The following is a 16565-nucleotide window of genomic DNA, read 5'->3' as shown; positions in this document are numbered from 1 at the left end:
CGATGATCACGCTCAGAAGCTTGGCTATTTTAAGACTGCTGCATCCTCTGCAATATATCTCACTATTTTTGACTTTTCTGAGCCTGTCAAGTCCTTCTTTTGACCCATTTTGCCAAAGGAAAGGAAGTTGCCTAATAATTATGCACACCTGATATAGGGTGTTGATGTCATTAGACCACACCCCTTCTCATTACAGAGATGCACATCACCTAATATGCTTAATTGGTAGTAGGCTTTCCAGCCTATACAGCTTGGAGTAAGACAACATGCATAACGAGGATGATGTGGTCAAAATACTCATTTGCCTAATAATTCTGCACTCCCTGTAGGACTCGGTGGGCTGAGCAATAGGGGACTCATTGGGCTAGGCAATATGGGTCTTGTTGGACTGGGCAATTTGGGATTAATTAAACAGTAGTGAAGCATATAAGATCCTTCACGTGATGAGTTAGATCATCATTAAAAATATTGAAAGCGATTAAGATAAACAAGTAAGATAAAGAAGTAAAGGAAAAAATACCGGTGAGGTTGTTGAGTCCGAGCTGCCGTAGCCCAAATAATTCATCTTTCCTGTAGTTGAGAAAGATGGCGAGGGCGTAACGGCCTTCATACAGTTTGGCACCGCGGATGATGCGTAGATTCTCCAGAGGCAGATAGTCAAACTGGTTCAGCGCCACCAGGACGTAACCGGTCACCTCACGGATCGACTGCATAAACACAACAGGAACAATGATTACAGCAAATACAGGAGATCTAATGGAAGAAGCCTCCAGTGTCAGCACTTGTCATTTCAATCATTTTTATGCAGCATGTAGTAATTATATAACATTTTCTACATGTGTGTACATGTACACCCCATTTGATCAAATTGATGGTCATGGAACTCGGAAGAAAAAAAAATCTTCATTATATAACAAAATTTATGCATTTTTATCGCAAAGAATAGTTGAACACACTCAAAAAGTTCCGCTGTGCCATAACTACCAATGTAAAAACTTTTGTCAATGAGAACAGGCGAGGACTACAATCCCCTGACACGCCGCACAATGCGCAAGGAAATTCGCACACCGCAGGCTGTAATTAGTTAGATTATACCTTACAGCTCCTGTAATTATCAAGTAAGAGGTTGGGTCGTGTCAAAATGGAGCGGGATCTGCATGAAAATAACCTTGTTGGATGGAGCTCTTCTGCATAACAATAAAAAATAAATAAAAAAACAAGAAAGAAAGAAGCGGGTTACATTGTTCATGTTTATAACAATCCTGAATAAATGAGCTGCATAAAATTCAGGAGTTCTGAAATGTGGGATTACAAAAAGTTTTTTATAATAAACATAGAATCCAGTTGTTTCATTGGTTTTATTATTTTCTTTATAAATTATTATTTGTTATTATTATTTTTTAGTAGTCGTAGTAGTAGGAGCTATAGTGCTGGTATCAAAATTATGTACATCGATTCTTTATATATATATATATATATATATATATATATATTGATCCCCTGATTTAGTAAATTTACCCCTTGAAAGGAATATTGTATAACATTTTTATGGTAGGTTTAATTTAACAGAGAGAGAAAAAATATCAAAAACCCTGAAATCTTTTTTTATATTATATATAAATTAATTTGTATTTGTTCGAGTGAAATAAATACTTGTTTCCCTACCAACCAGCAAAAATTCTGACCAACACCACAAATTCCTGTCCCTTTAACAAAGAACTCCCTAATATCAACTCATTATGTGTATAAAAGACACCCATCACAGAAACCTCTTCCATTCAAACCTCTCCACTACCATGGGCGAGACCAAAGAGCTGTCAAAGGACGTCAGGGATGAGATTGTAGACCTGCACGGCGATGACAGGAAGTGGCAGCAATTTTGCGTATCAGAGTTTTACAACACACTACAAATAGTATTTCCAGTATCGAGTGAGTAACAACAGTGACACTGCTCTAACTCTTGTTTCATTTTTATATCCCTTGTATTGTTGTTTATGTTTTTAGTTAAGTTTAAAGTAAGTGAAAGACTGAAGATCTTTTAGCTGACAGCTCTTAGTCTTAAGCTACTACAGCAGAAGATTTAGACTCACCCAAACTGGACTTCATGATAGTCAGAGATTTATGTTCTTGGCTGACAGAAGTGGAACTCAATGTGCTCGTCTGGTATTTTGCCCAACAAAGTCATTAATGTCTTGTACATGCTGAAATGCGTTCCACATCTATAAACAGCTGATATTTACACCTGTAGAGGGTTTTTTGTTTGTTTGTTTATTTCTTAAAAAAAAAAGTTTTCAAAAGATTTTTCCACGTTTTTAATTCCAGCCAGGATTCTGAGGCCAGCCTCAGTTTCTGGATGCTTCTAAGCTAATCAACATGTCATTTGCTACGTATACACGGCTTAGCATTCATGGTTCATATCTGATCGTGAGCCGGTATAAAGATGTGCTAATTACGGCCGCTCTGAGAAGCCGGCCTCTTATAAAATTCATCATGTTGCGGTTGGATTCGAAACAAATCTCGAAAGACTGTTTAAGGAAAAGCAAGATGAGAGAATCTTTTGGCTGCAAGAGGGAAAAAAGAAAAAAGGGAAAAAAAAGCACTTTGATTTTAAAAACAGCCAGCGTTATATATATTATATTTATATAATTTTAATATTTTAATAAGATTTAATAGTGCATGTCTTGTACAGGAATTCCAACAGCTGCAAGACAATTGACCATTCAACATTAAATATCGTTTGGATCAAAAATGACATTTGACACATTTTGACAGCAGTAAATTCACCCTAAACACCAATAACATTTGACTTGTAGTATCTGTTTAAATTAGACAAATGTAAGAAAGTTGTAGCTTAGTGGTTAAGATTCTTCTGATAAAAAAATCGCACCACCACCACCAAGCTACTGTACCACTTCCCTGCCCTTGAGTAAAGCCGTTACCCCTCAGTTACTCAGCTGAATAACTAAGATAATTGTAAGTCACCCTGGATAAGGCCATCTGCCAAATGATGTAAGTGTAAATTTAAGGAAAATTGGGGTTTTGAAGTATAAAATAAAAAAACTTGCAGTCCGCCACTTAATACTTTTGTGAGGGAACTCCGATTTTATCTCTGTTCTGCACCTAAAAAGGATTGCATTAAGTATACATGTGCACTGACTTTATTGAGAAAGGCGTTCCGAGAATGTATAGACCGGTCTGAGCATCCGAAAAGTCTATAGCAACTCAAAACCACCACTGTGGTGAGAATGTGAGAAGCTGGGAATGCAGGTTCATGAGCTACTATGGCAGAAGATTGAGATTTACCCAAATTGGAGTCCAATCTTTCAGATTCTCTGGATAAGTCCAAATGATAGCCAAAGATTTATGTTCTTTGCTGACAGAAGTGAAACCCGATGGGTTTGTTGCTTTTTCTAAATAGGCTAATAGCGAAAGAGCTCAAATGGGTCCTTGGAACCACCATAAGAACTGCCTGCATTCCCACCACATTTGCTCGGGTTACCACCAAGACAGACCCTTGTTAGAAAGAGGAAACATCAAAAGGTGCGATCCTGTATAGTTATAGTTGTGTAAGCAACTGATTTCAAAAGGTGCCTCTACACTTGCAAGCACAAGCATCTGCAAAGTTGTGTAAGAATCTAATAATAAAAGAAAAAAACATCAGTTCCCAGTTAACCAATAGAGAAGCAACCAAAGAGGGTTTCAGGGGTCATAAAAGTTTGACCTCAGCTGCTATTTTAATGACTGACTTTATGGCAGCAAGACTTATTGCCCAAGAGTTCATTCATCTGGGCTACCAAGATAAGCCAGTAAGAGGATCTGTCAGAGCAGGAGGACAACATTGAGGAAAGCTCTTACGACAGCCTCTCAGAAGATGATGACTCTGTGGGGGAGGATGACATTGATATCCACTTTTACTTAGGCTATTCCTCGCTTCTTTATCAGATTACAGGCTGGAGAGTAGCAGAAAATGTCATTCAAATGACTCCAGGATCTACAAAACTGACTACTTCCCATGCATGCATCATTTTTTATCAAAAACGAACTAAAGCGAGCTGAAACTTGCTTTAGGCCAAGCAAGGGGAACTTCAAAATGGTATTTTTGGAGAAGCTTGGAAAGGCCCTTGAGAATTCTGTTGTTGCAAAAGAAGATTCTCTGCACGGTCAGTTAAGCAGCTCAGCTAAGGGCTGTGTAGTGATTAAAACCTGGCACCTGATCAACAACAGTCCCACTGCAAGCCAACACGAGGGGGCAAGAACAGTCGGCCATGTTTTTTTTAATCAGAAAGCTTTTCATGTGCTTTGTGTCAATGTCTTTATTAATATAGGACATGATATTTTGTGATATTAGATGCTAATAACATAGCATCTAATTACATTAAGCATTTAGCAACCATCTATTGATATCAGAGAGGCCATTTTTACATACTAAAAAGATTTGTGAATCTAACCATTGGTGTACAGGCTTGTTTTGAGAATATATTTGGGTTAAAGCGACTTTCCATTAAAACCAATGCATTTCCCATTATAACCATTCAAATCATTACAGATTCTACAAATTTTTACCGAGTTTTTCTTTTCACAATGGATGACACCACCGAAAGTCTTCAGCTTAAGTCTACATACAGTACCTCATTAAGCTTCATGATCACTCGATTTTACTCAGGCTGAAAAAGTGCTCCTGCTTTGTCATCAGTCGAAGCTGCGGAAGCTGCAACCATCTCCTGGGATCATGGTAAGAATATCAACGTCGCTGCTCAAACAGCAGTCTGTGTTTCAGTCTCAGCAAAATCCTCAAGGACAGCCAAAGTGGGTCACGCTCCATTAAAGATGGCCCAGCATTTTGACTGCTCTTTTGATTCAAATCCCCTTTGTACCTTTTCTTTGTAAGCATCACACTATAGTCTTGAAAAAGTTCATGGTTTTTAGAGCTTGGACAGAGGCCAGGGAGACCTACTGGTAAAGCTTAGGTCATGCCAATCGTATTGTATGTTGGTTGAATATAATTTATGTTTATAATGTATTAGCATGTTGGTGGGACTCACCTTGAGAAAGTTTAGGTTGCGGTTCCGCATGATGCTGGTGATCTCCAAGTTTCCCATCACCACCTCACAGTTCTCGTAGAACTTGCGTAGCGTGTAGTAGTGCTGGTCCTGGTCTGATAGGGTGCTGAGCTTGTTATCGGTGCCTTCACACACTGCAAAAAAAAACAAAAAACACAGAAGATCCTTTTGGAAAATATGTGGAATTCTTTTCACACATGCCATTGCAACATTGCAAATTTCATGAAATTCATTCAATCAAAGAAATGCTGTTAAAGGAAAATAGTGCTTTATTTCTTATGTATTACGTGCTCATCAAAACAAAAAAAGAAAACTGTCTTGAGGCTTTTTTTTTTACGGTCTATAGAATTCTTCTCTGCTTGATATGACATTTAATTAAACACACTCCTTTTTATGCACCACACATCTAACTCAGGCTGGCCAGAACCATCTGCTCAATCATTGGCCTACAGCAGAACGCCACAGAGGGTGTGCGAGTCTGTACGCATGTGTCAAGATCAATTCCATCCCCGGTATCGATGTGCTCATCGACACTGTTAAACAGTAAACAGAGTGAGAGACGAATCCCATCTGAACGCCACACGCTTCCGTACAGTACAGCGCCGTTCCCCCCGTGCGCCAACTGGCAGCCGTCCGTGCTGCAACCCCTCGATGAGTCTATCGGAACACACCAAAAGCTTCGTCTTCTCAACAACCGCTATTCACAACAATAAAGTGGAAAAGTCCACATGGGTTGGTGCCAAAATGGCCTAGACTAGCATTGGAGTGGCCAAAAAATGGAAATGACATTGCATGAATGGGAATAAAAGAGGAAATAGGGGCTATAATGGTCCGTGAATTTTCTTTAAAAGATCAGTTCCACCACCTGCATCTACGAATTATCCTAAAGTTCAAGGAATGTGTCAGGATAATATTCTAATATTCTCTCTCTTTCTCTTTCCAGAGGTCCCACCAATTCTGCCACCTTCTGCTTTCCAGACATGCCTGATCCACCCTGATGGAGTTCTCCTCCATTGGAAACCACTCACTGCTTCACATTAACTGCCTAATGATCCCTGAGGTTACTCTGGATGTAGAAACCATGAAGATGGATTTGGACAGTATTTACATGGACTGTAATTAATGTTTAAATCAGTGAACAGCTAATTGCCTTAACAATGAGGGAACAATGTTAGAGGAACATTTGTGTCACCCAGATGAAAACAGGTTCCATGTCAATGAGTTCCCTTTTTAAGTGGGGAAGGGAGGCTCAATTGTTAAGATGTTGGACTTCTGATGAAAAGGTCATAAGTTTAAAACCCACCACCAATAAGATGCCACTGCTGGGCCATTAAACGAGGCCCTTAAACTGAAACTGCCCAGTTGTAGAAATAAATAATTGTACGTTGCCCTGGATATGAATGTCTGCCAAATTCCGTGAATGTAAATGCAAGTCTGGTTCCTCTCACGGTTCCTTCCTTATACCATCACAGTGAGTGTTTTATAAAAACTATAAAAAAATACAACTGTACTCAAACATGTCTATCCATCCTAAGTGTACAGTTTCAGCATGATAGACAAACTTTTGCTCTGATCTAAAGTCCTTGTTCACCATTCATTTTGTTTGTATGTTGGTGTGTGTGTGTCTTGGTTTCTCAAGCCTTAATAAAAGAAACCGTCTTTATGAATCAATGGCGTCCACAACCTTGATGCAAACAAATGGCTCCAGGATGGCTTTAATCATACAAATGCACCTCGCCTTATGATCGCACCAGTCAATAATAATTATCTTCAACAGTCAGATGAGAGACGTAAATAAGATGACATGATGACTTTTATGGACCATTACAGCACCAGTAAACCATATTCTTATTAGCAGCAGAGGTCACAGAAAATCCAGGATTGGAATTATATACTTTTATTCCTATTTGCTCTTACATTAACCATCCCCTTCCTTCTTCTGGGAAGATGTTCCATTAGATTTTACCATGTGGTTGTGGAGATTTGTTATGTAGCTAAGGCCTGGGGTACAGTGAGCATTCACATTCAACCCAAAGGTGTTCAATAGGGTTTATAGCAGGAGATGTACCACTCCAAACCATGTAACGTATATCTTCTGGCTGGCTTTGTGCAACAGGTTTGGGGGTTACCTGGTTCAATTGAAAGGAAAATTACATTCTACTGTATCTGAAGACGTCCGGTACGCTTGTGCGTCTTTAACTTTGTGGTAACAGTTTGGAATAGAATCACATATGGTCAGGTGATTCATGTGATACTCCCACCACCATGTTTCATTGTGTGAAAGTTATTTTCATTGTTTCTAAGGCCAAAGAATTAAATGAGGGTCTCATCAGAGTGAAGAAGTTTGATCGCTGTGGATTTCGAGTGTCAGCGGTTCTGGTGGCAGAGCCGTGGATGAGTAATGGAGGATATTTTCGGATAAAAAAAAAAAAGCAAAAATAGTAGAAAATGTCAACATTTTCATGTTAAGGCTTTCCCAGGCCACCACACAAACACAAACACACACAAACACAAATGTATCACTGTGTATAAAGAAGCTACTTGAGAAGATCTGCATCACACTAGAAGAAAGAAGGAAAAACTCATTTATTTCTCTTATAGTAAAAACATGATGAGAATACGAAAATTTTTGAATGAACGGCTGCAACGATGCACGCAAGTTTTCTTCCTTGTCTCAAGTCTTGGCTCCTGAGCCGTAAAACCAAGAAAGAAAAAAAAACAAAAAAGAGAAGTCATGGCTAAGTGCTCAGGGATTATTCATCAGCCAGCGCACGAGCGTTAAGCAGTGAAAAGATAAATCTAATAAAGCTATGGCAACGGCACAAGCTTGCAAACACGTAGTAGTAGTTTTGACAAGGTCATTACAGGCGCTGCGATCAGGAAGTTGCTTAGCATAATTCAGTACACGGAGTGCTAAATTGAATTATTTCGAGGCATGCTGTCAAATCCCGATCGCTTATTCGGCGGAAAACGTTTGGCTGGTGCACAGAGCGCCACTGGAAAAAGCAAAGGTCAAGTTGAAGGTGTTTTTTTTTTTTTTTCTCTCACAATTGATGTTCAGATGATTTCCTACAGAATAGTCACAGCGCAGCCAGAATGTGGTCTAATGATGTACAGTAAACATCATAATATCTCCAATTATAGAAGTTCAAACATTGTATCAAACGACTAAACACTTTCCATCCAATCAGAATGCAGAATTCTAGAGCGCTGTGATGTAACAGATTTAGCCCATTTACCGTTGCTAGCATGCTATAAGCACACATATCTGTTGACTTATTTACGGTAAACTGGCTTGTTTTGTCTGCTAAAAACAAAAGGTTCTAAAGGACAAAATATATGCTATAGGCAGAGGGATGGGGACATCGGTCTTTTCCAGTCATGTGGGGTTCCTCCCTAAACTAAACTGTTCCCACAACGTTGGAGGCACACAATTGTCTTTGGATGAAAAAGTATAAAATTTCACTTCACTTGAACCTTGAGCATTGTCATGCTGCAAAGCCAAGGTCCATGATGATGGTTTATATGGTTTGGAGTGGAAGATCTCCTGCCATAGACCTCAACCCTTTTGGTATAAGTTGGAACACTGGCACACTGCCCCCCCAAGACTCATCACCTCACCTACATCAGTACCTGACAAGCTAAAAGATCCAGTCCAACATCTTCCCATAAAAAAGTGTAGTGTATTGTAATAGCAAACTAGGAGTCAAACTGGAATCAGATGTTGAAAATCACAGTATTAAGCTCAGGTATACACAAACTTTTGTCCATCGAGTGTATCAAATCTCCAAAAGAATGTTAAATACAAAAAAAAAAAAAAAAAAGTAGCTACAAGTTAACTGACCTTCAAGCTCACGCTATTAAATATCACGGCGTGTTCAAGGCTCGCTGCACTTCTGCATATAAATTTGGCCCCAACTCTGAATGTATAATCACCGAATTAAACCCCTTGCGGACCGCGCCACAGTTTTACAACATGTTCGCCGCCGTTTTATATAAATGAGCAATTTTGGGGGCTAATAGCTGCTCATCAAAGCGGTGTGATTAGCCCAAGTTCATTCATCCTTTCAACCTTTCAAATCCGATCTAACATGAAAGTCTGAATAACCTCGGGCTAATCACGACACTTTATTATCATTTGAATGAAATGTATTGGTGTCAGAAATATCTGAGGAAAGGAAAGAACAAGAGAGAGAAAAGAAAAGAAGAAACGAGGGAGAACAATATTCGCTCGTTTGCTCGCAAATGTTGTCTTTCATATTACGAGTTCAGCTTCGAGAAATATTTAGGTAGAACTAAAACACATGTGATTGGAAAATGCATAATGAGCACAAAGATTCAGCTGAGATTCATGGGAAAAGGGAAAAGGTCTTCACCCTTCCTTTCTCCGAAACAACCCCAGACCATTCAGCGTATGCCATAAAGAGATGATTCACACCAAAAAATGCGTATCCAAGGATGTACATCTTTCACTCGATCTACAAACCCCAAGCCTGTTCCAGCACGACATTCAATCAAAAGCTCGTGCAATTTGAACAGCGCCAACTGCAGCCCAGAGAAGGTGTCTCCATCACATGTTCTTCCAACCATGATCTCATTAAGCTCTTAACGGACGTTTATATAGACAATGAAAAAAATCAAATGCGGGAATTATTTCCATTTATTGGAGCAGTTCTGAGTTGTGTGCTTCCAACCTTCTTTTCAACCACCGTTTTCACATTTTCAACCCTTCATTTATATTTCCATGGCGAAGTCAGCAGAAGAAAAGCTCATGGTGTTGGAACTCCCTGAGCACATACATAAGCAGAGCTGTCAGTCATGTTTCATGAGGAAGAATCGGGCTAGAATTAAATAGTGTGTACAGTATGTGTGTGTGTGTGTGTGTGTGTGCGAGAGAAAAATACGAGAGCCTGACTGGTAGCTGGATTTCATATCTGTCCAATGCAAAAGATTATTTTTCCATAACAAACAAACACTTGAGTCTATGGTTTAAAAATTGGGATAGAAAACGTGGGCTAATCAAACAATTTTTTCGTTTCTTTGTGTTGCATTAATACTGCCATTTGCATACTCCCGATTTTATCGAAAAACTTTTTTTCGGCTTCCCCCATTAGGGGTCGCCACAGCGGATCATCCGTATTCGTGATCCGCATGTTCGCTTTGGCATGCTGGATTCCCTTCCTAATACAACCCCAACTGGCTTGTGCAACCCTAATGGCTGGGGTCGGTTCCCTGACCGGGACTCGAACCCGGGCCGCGGTGGTTAGAGCGCTGAATCCTAACCACTAGACCACCAGGGAACCTTATACTCCCGATTTTATCTATTAAATCTATTAAATCAAATCTGCACTAAAGTCGCCACATCGCGGTTCAGCTTTCGCGGTTTTACTGTAACGCGGGTTTTTACATGGAGCATATCGTATTTTGTTTTGCGGATTTGTCGCTGTATCGCTGGGTAATTGCGGGAAAATTAGCATTTTCTAGCCTAAAAAATTGACCTATCGGAAGAGCTGTTGTCAGGGAGCCACCACTTTCCATCCAATCAGAATGCAGAATTCTAGAGCGCTGTGATGTAACAGTGGCTACGTTAGCATAGTTAGGTCACGGATTTTATGATTTAGCCCATTTACCTTTGCTAGCATGCTAGAAGCACGCATATCTGTATTTAGCATTTGCTACAAACTCATCTCAAGCTCTCTCGTGTTTGCATGTTTAGACCAAATAAAAGACAATCTGTTTTACTTCGGGAAGGTTTATAAAGCTATTCATGTATTCTGTATACTGTACTGTATACATATTAGGTTGCCACTTCGCAGGGGGGTCTGGAATGTAGGCGAGGGATTTCAGAATTTTTTTTTCCCCAGAACATAGGACATATCTTGCTCACATCAATCTGTCAAACTGCGGTGCTTCATTTCCTTTGCTATATATGTCAATTGTCACTATGATATCTCCTGCAGCGACCTTCAATCACAAGAATAAAAAATCACGAGAAATGTGAATTAAAAAAACTAAACAAAAACGAAACATTCACTATTCCCACACTAGAGACTACAAGAACTATTTTCGTGCCTCGTGAACTCCGAATGCTCCTTTCCTTCGAGCTTATCGCTCCCGGAGTGCCATCACGCCACACAAAGCAAACGTCAAGAGGACCCACAAAGAAATGACCCAAACTGCAGCCCAATCTGTCTGTTAAACATCCAGAAGAAAAAAAAAAGCACATCACGGATGATTTGTCCGAGGGTGGCTCGGCGTGACGTGTTTTGTGTGCCTGGACAGTTCAATGAGCCCTCGCATGCGGAGAATGGTTTCAAATACAACAAAGTCGCTTCTCTTTAAAAATGAATCAAATACCCGTGCTGTCTTGGGGCTCTCCATTCCTTTGTGGTACTTTTCTTTGTTCTGCTCCGGAATGTTCCTGCTTAGATCGGCTCCCTGAGCACCACTCAGGACTTCTTTCTGGTGTTGGCAAAAATTTTTATCTCGTTCTGGTCACATTCACTTTCTTATTTTATATATTTATACACAGAGGAACTAATTAGGTGGAATTATTAAGGCAAATTTAGAGAATTAAGTCAGTTGGTGGAGAAATCAAATAATCAACCAGGTTGGTGATGAAGATATTAATGAGCTTCACTAGAGGATCAATCACATACATGGAGGAGTCAATAAGGGTCAACAATTTAAATGAGGATGGAGGAAATCAATCGGTTTGATGAGAGAATCATTGAAGAATCTATTACATCGATGGGGTCACCATTAGTTTTGGTTGATGGAGGAAGACCTAAACACCTGGAGGTCAATTGGGTTGATGAAGGAATCAATGTTTTAAGCGAATAAACCAATTCGGTACAGGAAGATGTTGATGTTGTCAATAGAAGAAACAGTAGGGAGATAAAGGAAGAAAAAAGGAGACGTTCAACGTTAATGCATGACTCATCACAACGGCAAACATTTGCCAAGCATCTATGAAATATGGAAATGACAAAAATAAAAACGAAGCACCGATGTTTGACAGACTGACGTGAGCAAAACGTGTTCTTCTGGATGGACGAATAAGATAGATGTTAGATAGATGAAGTCATTTTGGTAATTTGGTAAAACAATTAGGAAGGTGGTTAAATGAATTAACTCGATCGAGGAATTCTTCATGTAGTAGCTATTTGTACAAAATATAACCCCCAATCACATCTTCAAGACGACGTCGGCTCCAATCTCCAATCTTCATCTGGGCACGGTGTGGTTTCCGTCACACCTGTCTGTAGGCATCGATAGTGATCTGGGAAAACCATTATCTCCTTCTGTCACTGTCTAATCTGTGTGTTATCAGTGTGAATCCAATCCTAATGTCTGCTGATAAGTGGATGGTGCCCGTCTCTCTCTCAGCCAGTGACTCTTTCGCCAAGCGTAGCCGTCTCAGTATGCATATGGTGCCTCAATTAGGCCAAGTCCCCCCCATTATCATGCGCAAAAAAAAAAAAAGACAAAAGCCAAAGTATCTGGAACTTTTTCAACTCCGTGTGTTAGTGCTGTCCGATAGATCTTTCTCTTTCTCGAGCAACTGTGCTCAGTCGCATTTAAAGATTCATTTTATATAAAAGAGAATACAATAAATGAATAGACAAATAAATGAATAGAAAGAAAACACTGAGTCAAATATGCAAATGATATGCATCAAATTTATCAGATTGATTTCTTCATCAACCTGATTGATTCCTCCATATACATAACTGATTTCTTAATCAACCTGATTGATTCCTCCATCCATCTGATTTCTCCATCAACCTTAATGATTCCTCCTTCTATTTAACTGATTTGCCTATCAACCTTATTGATTCCTCCATCTACGTAGCTGATTCCTTGAGATTCCTGGTTAATTAGTTCCTGGCATTATGAATGAATATAATTACAAATTTCTGTAGGGTTTGTTAGCTGCCTGTGTGTGTGTTTGTGTGTGTGTGTGTGTGTGTGTGTGTGTGTGTGTGAGTGTGTGAGTGTGTTTTCCCAATGGTTTAGTGCTTTGAGTCAGTGAGAGAGTGTTTTAAATTAGTGGCAGTAGTACTGGAGACAGTTTAGTATCATTCCCAAAGCTACAGTGAACCCAGTGACAAGAATAAATTACCTGACACACACACACACACACACACAAACACAAACACATACACAGAGTGAGCAAGAAAGAGAGAGAGTTAGAGTCCTTGCCTCTTGCTGTTTAAAAAAAAAGTGCGATAGTTGGTCTTTGAACAGTTTCCAGACTACTGTGTGTGTGTGTGTGTGTGTGTCAATGTATAGTAACTTAGTAGGGAACTGAAATACGTTATGTGTAATGAGACTCATCACTGCCCTCATTCTGTCCTTAGAAACACACCCAGAAAACCAGATCAAGGACGGGGATCCCTTCTTCTCTTCATGAAAGAACGAGTTTGGTCCATAAACATGACGAGCAAATCAACTAAAAAAAAAGAAAAATGCGTTTTTGTGCCTCTCCACAGTTCATAGTCGAGTCTTTTTGCGTATGATATCAGCTCAAGTGAGGGGCGGGTTTACATATTTTGAATAAAAACCATGACGTCTAATTAATATTCACTTTATGGACAAAAGTATCGCGACACCTGAAATTTCCACCATATGAATTTTTCACCATATTGTTACTACAAAGCTGTTGAACTCTAAAAACTCTAAATTACTATAAAAACTATACAATTGTATAGGATTTTTCTGGAAGCGGTAGCTTGAGATTTTCCCTTCAGTTCAACCCCCAAACCCTGTGCACATAGGCAGCTCGATGAAGATATGCTTTACATGAGCTGGAGTGAAAGATCTCCTGCTCTTGAGCTCCGACCTCAACCCTTTTAAACAGTATTGTGACGAACTGGAACGCTGACCCACTGCACCCCAGGCTTCCTCATCTCACCTACATTAGTATCACTGTTGCTACCTGCCTAATCCTTGAGTAAATATTGACTTTGGATTCCAGGATACCATTGTTGAATCCGTATCCATTTGTTGCAGCGCCCCCCCCAAATGGAAATTCGAAGGCAGAGCTTCCTTTAATCAATTATTCATAAATGATCCCACATGGACATGACTCCCACATGACACCCACATGGACAGGAACATTTTCCAAAACAGCTTGGTACCACTTCAGATATCAGTGGTGAACTTGGCTTGAGTCGAGCTCCGTGATCAAACACGCGACCAGCTCCACGGGAGAGACTGGCGCGTGCAGACGGGCTCCAGTCCATCTGCCTATGTGTCAGCAAAAATCAGGATTAACACCAAGATCATTCCTGGATTCGACACATGCACACTTCGAGCAGAACATGGTGCATGCTGAGATGGTGGCAAAACAAGCTTTATTACACTACAGCAGGTACATAACTTCCCACTGCAGAATGTATATGTTCTGGATAAGCAATCAGAATGACTTTATTGTGCTAGAAGTTCTCATTAGATTGACTATAGTTAGCTAGTAGTACTTCGTTTGCAATTAACAAGTAGTTTATTGGAAATCATCTTTAACCCATCATAACAGCCCGCTTTTATAATATGCCTCCATTGTAAATGGATTTTAAAACATTTGATTGATTTTATCTATCATTCATAGCTCCATGGTTAAGACTGATTCAGAAGGTCATAAGTTCTAATCCTATTAGCAACAAGCTGCCACTAATGGACCTTATAACAAAGGCCCTTAACTCTAAACTACTTAATTTTACGTCTCTCTGTACAACGTGTAGCGTCCCTGTAGAATGTAGGCTTCTCCCAAATGCCATCAATGTACAAGTAAACATCACTAACAGATTCTGTGATTTACTGTACTCATACTTACATTTACATACTGTATATGGCATTTGGCAGATACCCTCATCCAGAGCAACTTACATTTATCTCATTCATACAACTAAGCAACTATGGGGTTTAGGGCTTGCTCACGGACCCAGGAGTGTCAGCTTGGCGTAGCTAGGATTTAATCTCATGACCTTTGGATCCAAAGTTGAAAGCATTAACCTCCTGTAACCTATGCAGCCCATCTACCTCACAGATACTTTTATCTACCAAATGGATTCCTTTACCAAATTGTCTATAATTATTAAATAAAAATAATGAGCACAAAACCATCAGTGAGGACCAGGGTACATTTAATACTTGTTTAGTTTCTCTTTCTTACAACTTGCATGATTTCTTTGTATAGATGTATAGATGTTTTACTCAAAATGTACTTCTGACCCAATCCTGGGTCACACAGAATGTTCATGTAACCTTGTACCAGGCCATGAAGTTCTACTGGGTTGCTACCCAATGGTTGTGGACACTTGCTTATAGATATCAAGTGCTATTCCGTAATTTGCTGTATATCTATATGAGTGAAAGTCAGCCATGATACAGTGTCTCTAAAGCACAGAAGGTTAAGGGCCTTGCTCAATCTCTAATACTTTTTTAATTACATTCACCAACACATTGGTCTATTTTCATATAAAAACCTTTAGGACTGGAGTTTTCCTTTAAACATTCTGAGCAAGCAAGGACCTCAATGCCAAAATTCCCAGATTATAGACTATGATTAGTGGCTTATTATATTATTATGGTCTGAAAAGAAAAAAAAAGTTGCTAATAATGCTAATGCTATTTCTACAATCGAAGAAATGCAAACACAGTCCAGGAAGAGAAGCTCATGCCTTTATGTACTGGTTGTGATTCAGAGAGAAAAGCACTTGCAGTATTTGTCTCTGTCCCTCTCGCCATCCCTGTGGATCCGATAATGACCCGAAAGGTGAAATGAAGACCCGTTCGTCTGGCGCCTCACTCCGAAACAGTGACTGCGCATAAGATCTTGGCCTTCATGGAAACAAACACTTGCAAACAAATTATTCCGTACTCGAATTGCCAAATACGCCTGAAGCAACAAGTGAGAACTGCCAGTTCAACAGATATAGACATTTCCTTCACACAATGCCAGCTGACCAATCCAACAATAATAATGCCCCCTCACCTCAAAAAAAAGCTGGGAGGTGGACCATAATAAATTCATCCTTCAAAATTTTCCTCCTGTAATCCTTAAATACAGTTCTGACAGAACCAATGTGTGGCATCTGGCGCTCCGAGGTTCGCAGTATGAGCTTGGAAAGAAAGCAATGGCTTTGTTACAGGATGGAGAAATCCCTGGCTGAAATGTCAGGGAGAATAACAAGAGGAGAAGCGTAAAGCGATTAGCTTGTGATGCCAGCTTCAACAGCTCTGACGCTGATTCAAGCCAATTTAATTAAGTCGACAAACCTGCAGCACAACAAGTCAGCTACATACGAGTTATCTAATACAACAAGGCATCAACATACAATACGTCATCTACAAACAACAAACCATCTACATGCAAATCCTTTCATACAAGCCACTGACATACAATAAGTCATCTAAATACATGTTTTCTACATATAATTCATCTACAAGTCATCTAAATACATGTTTTCTACATATAATTCATCTACAAGTCATCTATATATA

The 16565-nt window shown here is 39.6% G+C and overlaps 1 protein-coding gene across 4 annotated transcripts in view; it reads right to left on the bottom strand.

Moving 5' to 3' along the window:
* The window catches only part of LOC124377892 (receptor tyrosine-protein kinase erbB-4-like), an 83568-nt gene that overhangs the window by 28584 nt on the left and 38419 nt on the right, over positions 1 to 16565 (bottom strand). For all 4 annotated transcript variants that reach the window (XM_046837252.1, XM_046837253.1, XM_046837254.1 and 1 more), the window contains 2 exons: positions 5043 to 5194; positions 521 to 707 (listed from right to left, as the gene is read on the bottom strand). In XM_046837252.1, the coding sequence (XP_046693208.1) occupies positions 521 to 707; positions 5043 to 5099 (244 nt within the window). In that variant the 5' untranslated portion in view covers positions 5100 to 5194. The remainder of the gene's footprint in view (positions 1 to 520; positions 708 to 5042; positions 5195 to 16565) is intronic.

The sequence above is a fragment of the Silurus meridionalis genome, chromosome 24 (genome assembly GCF_014805685.1).
Source record: "Silurus meridionalis isolate SWU-2019-XX chromosome 24, ASM1480568v1, whole genome shotgun sequence".
Classification (NCBI taxonomy): Eukaryota; Metazoa; Chordata; class Actinopteri; order Siluriformes; family Siluridae; genus Silurus; species Silurus meridionalis.
The sequence above is the reverse complement of the archived record's forward strand: the minus strand, read 5'-3'. Positions and strand labels throughout refer to the sequence as shown.